Here is a 9,214-nt window from a genome sequence, read left to right on the forward strand (position 1 = left end):
GTGCATGATGAGTGTGAGGGAATGTACAGCGTACACTGGCCAAATGGCCCACCCAGATCCCTCCTTCTTGAGGAGCACGGCTGGAGAGTCGGTGCGAGACAGAGTTCGGTTCTGGTACCTGCTGCCCAGCAGGGGCAGGAATGTGCTATCTCAGGACACTCCCTGGTGGACCAGCAGGTGCAATGCATATTGCTGGGAATGGTCACCACCGCCAGTGGGCCAGGTGACTGGCAAGCTGTCCTTGGGCTTCCTTGCAGAGGGCCGGTTCTGCACCCCGGGGTCGAGGGCTGGGCGGGCCCTCTGCACCTCTATACAACAGGGGGAGAGAGCATCCCCAAAGCCAGTGGCCCAGGGCTGCTGTGTTGGCGCCTAGCATTGCTGGGGGGAGAGCAGGACTCTGGCCTCCCTCCCCGGCCGCAGGTCCTCTCCTTACCAGCAGATGAAGGCATTTACACAAATCTCAGAATGATTGTCAGCTCTGGGAAACCACAGAGTGTACTTGCCACCTGACGGCGATGGCAGCCGTGCAAATCCCTGCAACAGAACGAGTGTTTTCACGAGCTGGTGACCAGGCGCCAGTTTGTGTCCTCGCACAGACAGGTTCCGAGGGAGGCGGACAAAAGTAGCGAGAGCCAGGCGCAGTTCACTGGGAAGCCACAACAAAAACAGATGGATGCACCCAGGGAAGGGGACGGGCTCCACGGGGGGTGTGGAGCGGCCACCCTCCGTCTGCTCCTCGAGCTGCAGATAGCTTCTGTGGGTGGCCCTTGTCCCTCCCCAGAAATAAATAAGGGCCATCTGTCCTCATGTTTGTTGGTTTTGGAGCAAGTGATACGGGAGGTCCGGTGCCTCTGCTGAAGTACAAGCTGAGACAGGCACAGAACCCGTTTCATGGGCGGTGCTGACTATCGACAGACACAGGTCTCAGATGTCCTCTCTGTGACCCGGGGTGCCTCTGTCACAGTGCTGGAGCCAGTTTCCAGGTCTACACTGTCCTTGTGTGCCTGTGAGGAGGGTCCTGAGATGGGGTCAGTGCTCAGCAACGTCTGGGCTGTGACGAGCTGCTGCCTGGGCCACAGGCCCTGGGGTCCCCAGAGTCCAGGTGCAGCCGTCCCCCAGTGCTCCGGGTTAGGAGGCAGCTCCCAGGCATCCTGTGGGGGACCCTGGAAGGCTGGGTCATGGTCTGCGGGCTGCTCTGCCCTCTTGCATAATTGTAACTGCCCATTTCCTCCTTTCTCCTCTCTAGTGTCCAAGCAGATGAGCACTTATGAATATGTGATCCAGGGCCGTCATCAAAAGGTACAGGTACAAAAGTTCCTGCAGGGCCTGAACTGCTGTATATTAAAGTGAAAATGGCACAGGGACCGGGTGCCCCTCTGCTGCACCCTCCGTGTGTCCAGGCCTGGGGCAGCACCCAGAGTCACCTCGCAGCTGGGACTTCTCAAACATTGTCCTTTGCTTCTGTGTTGGCACAATCCTCTGATTCTGTGTGTGCACACATGTGCATGTGGTAGTGTGAGATGCAGCGCACGTGGTAAGAGGCCCCCTGCACACCCCCACGTTCTGCAGCACGTGACCTCACCTCCTCCCGTGGCCGTCGGCAGGATGCTTGCTGCCATGTGCTGTAGGGACAGAGGGCAGCATGGCCCCAGCACGTGCTTCTCTCTGCCACATGCTGGCACTGGTGCCATCGAGGACCCACTGTACATGAATGCCTGATGACTGAGGCAATTTCCTGGGTTTGCTGTTCCAGAAGATTCCATGGGCCTGTTTAACTGCCAGTTCCATGGGGCTGTTTAACTGCCAGTTCTGTGGGGCGGTTTAACAGCCAGTTCCCTGGGGCGCATTGCTCTCATCGCTGGGGGATTCTTCAGTACATCACCAGCTCAGGGGACAAGCGTGTGGCCGGCCACCCCACGCTGCAGCCATCCTCACACACCCTGCATTATAATCCCTGAGCCTGTGGCCACATGCCGTGCCACAACAGGGACTAGAGTCAGTACTTCCTAGTCTGTGGGGATGGGGTGGGGGGTGAGGGCCTTTCAGCTGGAAAAGTCTCCATGGGCACGCCTACAGACTGCTCAGTGCTTTCCTACACTTCAGTTTGGAAGGATCAGCAGCCCCGGGGCCCAGAAGACCAAGTCCTGGAAATGCCCCAAGGCACCGGCCACCGTCCTGCAGTTCCCTGTGAGGGCAGCCGGTTGAGAACTGGAGGGCCCAGCACAGCAGCGTGGCCTCTGGCTCAGGGCGGGTGTTGGGCCAGGCAGGGGGTCAGGCTCTGCCACCTGGACACTTAGTCATCCTGCCCCAGCCTCACCTTCCGGACCCATCAAGTGGGGCTGTGACCTCTACGTCAGTGAGGGGACCACGAGGGCACCTGGGTGAGGTGTAGGGTACACATCCGGGCAGGGAAGTTCTCTCACCAGGACTACTTCTGTCCAGAGCTTCTCAGGAAGGTACAACTTCCGCGCAGAGGTGAAGTGGAGAAGGAAGGAGTTTCAGTTCAGCTTCAATTTCAGTCTAGGATCCAGATACCCCACAGCACCTCCTCTGTAAGTAATCGTCGGAGCTCCCACCCTCACTCCTGTGTCTGGGAGGCTCGGAGGCAAAGAAGGGTGCCCCATGGGGTGGGGGTTGGGACACCTGCCACAGAGCCACCCCCATGATACAGGAGCGCTGCTGTACTGGAGAAGATCCAGGGACCTGCCTTGCCCGCACTGCCTCTGGTGGTGAGAGTCATGAACCCGGGGTCTCTGCTGCCATACCACACAGCCCACACCAGCGCCATCGGAGGGAGCATGTTCAACCTCCCCGTGGGCAAACTACAGCGACAACTACACGAGGGAGGGGAATATGACATCTTCAAGCATGCGCCTATATTTGAGAGTGACTTCATACAGATTAATGAACGTGGTGAAATCATCAATGTGCACAAACGGGTGAGAGTATTGACAGTGGGCATCGCGTCCACCAGCCCCATCCTCCTGATACCAGACATCATGCTGCTGGCCCTACCGGCAGCCGACTGTGACGAGCATGGCGGGTGTGGCCAGGCCACCAAGGGAAAAGGCCGCAAGGCTAGGAACACCTTAGAGCTCACCAGGCTCATCCCCTTGAAGTTTGTGAGGATCTCGATTCACGGCCACCAGAATCAACAGCTGCGCCTGAAGTTCACAACTGGCAGGAAGTACTACTTGCAACTATGTCCCACTCGGGTCGCGACAGAAGACCTGTTCGCCTACTGGGAAGAGCTCGTTGACCTCCTGCCACCACCCCTGGCCTACTGCAGCGGCACCTACGTTGTCCAGACCCGGGTGACGCACATACTTTGCTTGTCTATGTTTGAGGAGAAGGACAGGAGGAGTCCATCGGAGGAAGATTTCCAAGTACAGTGGGATCCGAACGAGGTCAGCATCAGATTCATCGACGAGATGTTCCACGAGGATGAGGCCAACTCTGCAGCATTTGCAGGTGGGGAGGGGACCCGTCAGGACTCCTACAAACCCGGTGTAGCCGCAGCCAAGCCCAAACTTGTAGAGCTCAACGGGGAGTCAGCGGCAGGGTCACACCTAGAGCTGGCAGTGGCGGTGGCAGCGGGGGAGGCGGCAGGGGCGACATTGGTGGTGATAGGAGGAACAGCCGCGGGGTACGCAGCAGGGATCGCAGAGGGCACTGTGGCAGGTGCTTTGAGCCTGGCCGTAACCAAGTCAGCCGTGCCCGATCAGGTGGGCATGGCCTTAGCAGGTGCAGCCACCAAGGGGCCAGGAGGAAGCGGAACCATGGCAGGCACAGCCAACCTGTCCCCGCAGAGCAGGAACGTGGCTGTGGCAGGTGCAGAGAAGAACCCCAGGTTTACTTCCGACTTGCTCACCAGCCTCCCCAGGGGGGCCAGCAGGACCACGGAGTTCACAGGGACAGAGGGCACCCGCAAGACTGTGGCAGGTAACGCGGAGGGCGGGCTCCTCTAGGACTCGGAGAGCACAGGCGCAGGGGAGGAGCAGGCCGGAAAGCAGTCCCACAAGGGCCGCGGGAGCTCAGGAAGCGCAGGAACAAGGAGCCAACCTTCCCCGGCTCCAGTCATGGCAGCGCAGCCTACAGCCACCACGAGGCGGGGGGGGGGGGGGGGGGGGGCAGCAGCGCGCCCCACCCCAAGGATTCCAGGGCATCCCACAAACCTGGGCTGAGCTCCACAGGCGGCTCGGGGTTGACCAAGAAACTGGGCAAGATACACTTGTTCCTCAGGAACATCATATCTAACCCTACTACCAGGACCACGCGGCAGAGACGTGGATGTTCTGACGAAAACCGTGGACAGGACCGGGATGGGGCCCTGATCGAGGCCTCGGAGAACTGCCAGGGCCTGGGAAGTGCAGGAAGTTGGACAACTGATGACATGGAGACCTTCGAATCCCATTAGTAGGGCTTTCCTCACAAACGTTTAAATAAACAACCATATAATTTGAGAAAAGCCGTGTTCTGTCTGAATATTTAGATCCTGCAGCCCGGTAGTGACCTCACAGTGGATTCTGTGAGATCAGCAGGGCTGCCCGCCCCCCCACAGACCCCGGAGTCTGGTCAAGGGCAGCCCCCACCTCACACTCCTGCTTAGAGCCAAAGGAGTGCTTCATCTTGCCTCAAGGCCTGTCTGGCTTACTCCTGACGGTCACAACTGAAAATCAAACTATGGCCTGGAAAGCTCTTCCTCCACCATTTCTCTATAAATGGCCCTTCCCCCTGCAGGTCCATAGACCCAGCAAAAACAGGGCTCCCATACCCTCAGGCCAGCCGTGGAGGGAAGCGGGTACAGCAGCATTTGCTGGTCATCAGAACAGGGAGAACTTAGCAAATTCTTCCTTAGAACATGTGTGTCTCCAGGGTCTTTTCCAATTCCAAGGAAGGAATTGGTTCTAAGAATGTTTATAGCAAAATAATAAAACTCTGCAAGCAGCCCAAATTCCCATCAACACAATTGAGAATACAGTAGGACATGTATAGAGATATACCTACAACCGTGAAAATGAAGGGCTGCTACACACATTGGCTACACCTGTTGGCCCAGGAAAGAACCTATTCTGTGACTATAGCCTATTCTACTTATAGAACAGTTCAAAAACAAGATCAAAAACTAAGATCAAAAAACCATGTTTGAAACTGTAGATACAAACACAAAATTCAGGACAGTGGTTTTCCCCAGGGTGGAAGCCAAAACAGGATCACAAGGTGAACACAAGGCTTTCGGTGGTGTTGGAAATGTTGTGGATACATGGGCACCAGAGTGGTCCTAGAATCACCATAGCAATAGTAATGAAGTTCTTGCCTTGGACATCCCTAATCAATGCCTTATCCCTTATGTTTTCACTCTTATGTATGCACTATAGTGTTATGACCTTATTAAAAATTCCAGTTTAAAGAGATAAATAATTTAATCTTTGGTTATTTAAAAGGAATATTGCCATTAAAAAGGAATGATATCTCCATTTTAAAGATAGGAGCACTGAGGCTCAGAAAAGTTGGGACCTTTGTAGAACAGTGAACCACCAGCCCACTTCTTTATGCAAAGCATTCTCGACACTATGTTCCAAAACACTTCGCACCAAATGGACTGGATGAAGGGGAGGGAAGGATGAGAGCTGGGGAGACTCCTGGGAGTGAGGCACTGTGAGCTGGTTTTTGAATTTCAGTGAGCTCACAGTCCTCAGCTTGCCTCATCTCAAGAGTGTCCAGACCACCCTTGGGGTGTGTCTGGCTCCCAGGCTTCTATACCCAGCCTCTGTGTGACCTGCACTGCACCCATAAACAGACCCCCTGCCTAGGATTCCAGGGACCAATCCTTGCTGGGGCTGCCTCTCCCTATACCCATTCCTCCAGCAGCCACTAAGAAAATGCTGGTATGGAAAACCCATTCTGAGCTCGGTTTCCAAAAGTTTAATCTCTCCTTCCAGGATTCAGAAGACAAATCCTTAAACCTCACTGTGAGGGAGATTGTTAGATCCAAACAACACGGATGCTGGGGTCTCTTCTGTTGGTAAAGGGAATGGTGGCCATGGGGTAGGGCCTGGGGCACTGATGAGAAAGGAAGACAGCCAGAGACCTACTCATATCTACCGTTTCCTTCAGCAAAACAAGGTTCGCAATCCCAGAGAATTATTGGAGTGAGTCAAGTTATTCTTAAAGAATAGAACAGGGCGCCTGGGTGGCTCAGTCGGTTAAGCCTCCAACTTCGGCTCAGGTCAGATCTCACGTTCCTGGGTTCGAGCCCCGCTGGGTTCAAGCCCCGCATCGGGCTCTGTGCTGACAGCTAGCTTAGAGCCTGGAGCCTGCTTCCGGCTCTGTGTCTCCTCCTCTCTCTGCCCCTCCTGCCTCATGCTTTGTCTCTCTCTGTATCAAAAATTAAAACATTTTAAAAAATTAAAAAAAAAGACTAGAACAGACCTTGTGAGGAAAACAACCTAGAATCATTAACACAGAGCCTCAGAGAAGACTGGGAGCTGGAGGGGGACAGAATTAATGGTTTACTCTTTAACTTTTCCCTGGATTCAAGGTGGGAAAATTACAAAAAGATCACATCACATTCTTCTGATCCTATGACTCCACCCAGGCAAGTGCAGGTAAACACTAGTTTGGAAGAAGAAAATGCAATACGACTTCTGCATAGAACTTAGTTGTTTAATAGCACTTAGGTTCTTTAATGTACGTGCCTCCTTCTGCTTCTCACATGTCTCCACTGTGCAGATGAGCAAATGGGAGTTCAGAGCATTTGAAAGACTTGCTCAAGGTGGAGGTGATGGTGCAGAGAGGGGGTGATGCAACTGCCTGCATGTATCACCTACTGAGTGCCAGCTCCACGTCCCACAGGGAGGTACAGAGACAATGGAGGAAACAGCGCAGGCTTGAATAATTATCACACCTCTGAGTGACAGATACAATGAGAGACCTATGTCCGGGGATCAGGATCCATTCAGAGGAGAGGTTCTGGGGTGGGGAAAGGAGTCTTGGGTCAGGTAAGGGTTCACAGAAGAATTGGCAGTTTTAAGATCGAACAGGTCTCTGCCAGGTGGGGAAGTATGGGGAACCAGGGCAAGGGTGGAGGAGGTGCGGGTCACAGAAAAGGACGTGTGCGAAGTATGAAGGCTTGACAATATCACCATGTGTTGAGCACCTACAGGTATTTCAGTATTGCTGGTTGGAGCACAAGGGGAGAAGAGGGACAGGAGGCTGGAGAATCAGGCAGCCGGATCTTCAGGCACCTGGGGTGCTGCGTGAATGTCCGGGACTCAAGGAGCCATTGAAGGCCAGTGCCTGAGGGCAGTAAGTTCTCTCTGGCTCCAGGGTGGACAGCAGACGGACAGGGGCTATCTGGAGACAGGGGATCCTCCAGGAAGCCATTGGGTTAATCCTGGCCACAGAGGGTAAACCTGATCTTGGGTGGCAATGGGGGAAACAGAAGGGAGGCTGAGTCAGGAGATGTTGAAAAGATGGAACAGGACAATCTTCCACCCCATGTCCTGAAAGACAGGGAGCTCATGGTGTAGGCTCTGCTAACAGAGGCGGAACTGACAAAAGTAGAAGGCCCTCGCTCTCTGGAGAGCAAGGAGGAATGTGTTAAGATATAAAACAGCTGCTGGTTGGCTAAGGGGTAAAACGTCAGTCAAAGGACAGTCAAAGGACACTGGAGGGGAGGGGAGGGGAGGGGAGGGGAAGGGAGGGGAGGGGAGGGGAGGCATTCCCACAGAACCCTCCTCCACTCTGCCCAAGAGTTGCCCAGTAGAGCCCCTTGTGGCCATATCCTGGTAATGCAGGTTGCTGTCTGAAAGAGAGGAGCCAGGGTTGAGGCTGAGCCGTCACCATTTCCCTTTGTCACACCACAATTAGCATAACAGCAATCCCAGAGGTGTGAACCAGGAGGGAGGGGTCTGAGTCCTGAGGCTGTACCTCATCCAGACTGCAGGGATCCAAGCCTCTGGCAGGACGTGCAGGGACCTTAAGACAAGTGCCCTGGGAGGTTGGGGCTCTGACTCAAGGGGACAGTGAGTGACCATCAAGAATAGAGGTAGGGTGGGGTTACTATCAGGGTCCCTCTGGAGTCTGAAGTCATTCGAGAAACAATTGTTGAGCTCCTACTATGGGCTAGATAGGAAATCAGGGCCCAAGAAGATGTTCATGCACACACACACACACACACACACACACACACACACCCCCCAGTAACACAAGTCAAAGTGTGGCATCATAGAGAAGGGAAGGTCTGAGCATAGATATGATGGAGAAAAAGAAAGACTGGATGTTTTGGGTTCTTAGGAGATGTTTCTAGATGACAGACAAGTGCAGTGTGCCCAGGATGTAATTTGCTTAGGGGAAGGGTATGTGGAGTGGAGTGAGGGGAGAGGTAGGAAGTGAGGCTGGAAGGGGAGATGAGGCCACAACACAGAGAAGAGACCCAGAATGCTGCATAAACCCCTGACCCCCGGAACCCTCTGATCTTTACTACTGCAAATGGGACTCATATGCAGAGGTGAGGGGGATGTAGAGCTGGATTTTCCTGGAGAAGAGCAAGAGAACTCAAAATGTGTTACAGAGGCTCATGTCTTCCCACACTCTCTAAGTGTATCTTCCCACAGGTGTGGCAAGGGGGTGATACCCCTCATCGTTGGAGCACCAGGACGACCTAGCCAGTCAGTTTTGGCTGCCAGAAGCCCCATCTGATACCCCAGAATGTCATTTCAGTGTTGCCATTTTCTACATGTGCCATGGCCTGCAAGAGGCTGGGAAAGATACTCCTCATGTGCACACAGTACAGTTGGCAGCAAAGAGCCACTGAGAAGCACCTTCCTTGGAGGCCTGGCATGTTCCCCACAGTTCCACTTGGCGCTGGCCATGTCACCCTGGTTTTCTTCTCCCGCGGACATTGTCACAGCCATAATGCAATTTACACTGGTTTTGGAAAGTTTTTCATAAAAAAACATTTTAAAAAGTCAAATTCATTTTTTAAAGACCCATCCTTTGCTTTGAGAGTATGTGCTTTCTCCTGTTTTTACCATTTTAGTTTGAAGTATAACATATGTACAGAAAACCCCGTTATAACTAGCACCAGTGATGAATCAGAACATCACCACAGGGGTGCCTGAGTGGCTCAGTCAGTTAAGCGTCCAGCTTCAGCTCAGGTCATGATCTTGCAGTTCATGGGTTCAAGCCCTGCGTTGGGCTCTGTGCTGAC

The 9,214-nt window shown here is 53.9% G+C and overlaps 1 protein-coding gene and 2 long non-coding RNA genes across 9 annotated transcripts; 2 read left to right on the plus strand and 1 right to left on the minus strand.

Moving 5' to 3' along the window:
* The first annotated feature begins 2,001 nt into the window (after positions 1-2,001).
* LOC115286651 (protein FAM71A-like) lies at positions 2,002-4,468 on the plus strand. 4 transcript variants are annotated; one of them, XM_029933080.1, is made up of 4 exons: positions 2,009-2,552; positions 2,672-3,471; positions 3,745-3,942; positions 4,270-4,435. In XM_029933080.1, exons 2-4 carry the CDS (start codon positions 2,739-2,741, stop codon positions 4,332-4,334), a joined length of 996 nt encoding a protein of 331 aa, XP_029788940.1. In that variant the 5' UTR covers positions 2,009-2,552; positions 2,672-2,738; the 3' UTR covers positions 4,335-4,435. The 4 variants fall into 4 exon arrangements, with proteins under 4 accessions (XP_029788941.1, XP_029788940.1, XP_029788939.1 ...); XM_029933079.1 differs by having other exon boundaries at positions 2,012-2,552; positions 3,810-3,942; positions 4,270-4,468; XM_029933078.1 differs by having other exon boundaries at positions 2,014-2,552; positions 3,726-3,942; positions 4,270-4,468.
* Positions 3,833-4,258, minus strand: LOC115286652. Its single transcript, XR_003906187.1, has 2 exons — positions 4,176-4,258; positions 3,833-4,092 (listed from the first exon to the last, which is right to left on the minus strand). It is a non-coding gene; the product is annotated as an uncharacterized LOC115286652 (long non-coding RNA).
* A 1,275-nt stretch (positions 4,469-5,743) lies between the features above and the next one.
* LOC115286653 lies at positions 5,744-8,968 on the plus strand. 4 transcript variants are annotated; one of them, XR_003906189.1, is made up of 5 exons: positions 5,744-6,126; positions 6,542-6,608; positions 6,733-7,001; positions 7,166-7,308; positions 8,619-8,968. It is a non-coding gene; the product is annotated as an uncharacterized LOC115286653 (long non-coding RNA). The 4 variants fall into 4 exon arrangements; XR_003906190.1 differs by having other exon boundaries at positions 6,733-6,859; XR_003906191.1 differs by lacking the exons at positions 6,542-6,608; positions 6,733-7,001 and having other exon boundaries at positions 5,744-6,152.
* Positions 8,969-9,214: the final 246 nt, after the last annotated feature.

The sequence above is a fragment of the Suricata suricatta genome, chromosome 3 (genome assembly GCF_006229205.1).
Source record: "Suricata suricatta isolate VVHF042 chromosome 3, meerkat_22Aug2017_6uvM2_HiC, whole genome shotgun sequence".
In the NCBI taxonomy this organism is placed as follows: Eukaryota; Metazoa; Chordata; class Mammalia; order Carnivora; family Herpestidae; genus Suricata; species Suricata suricatta.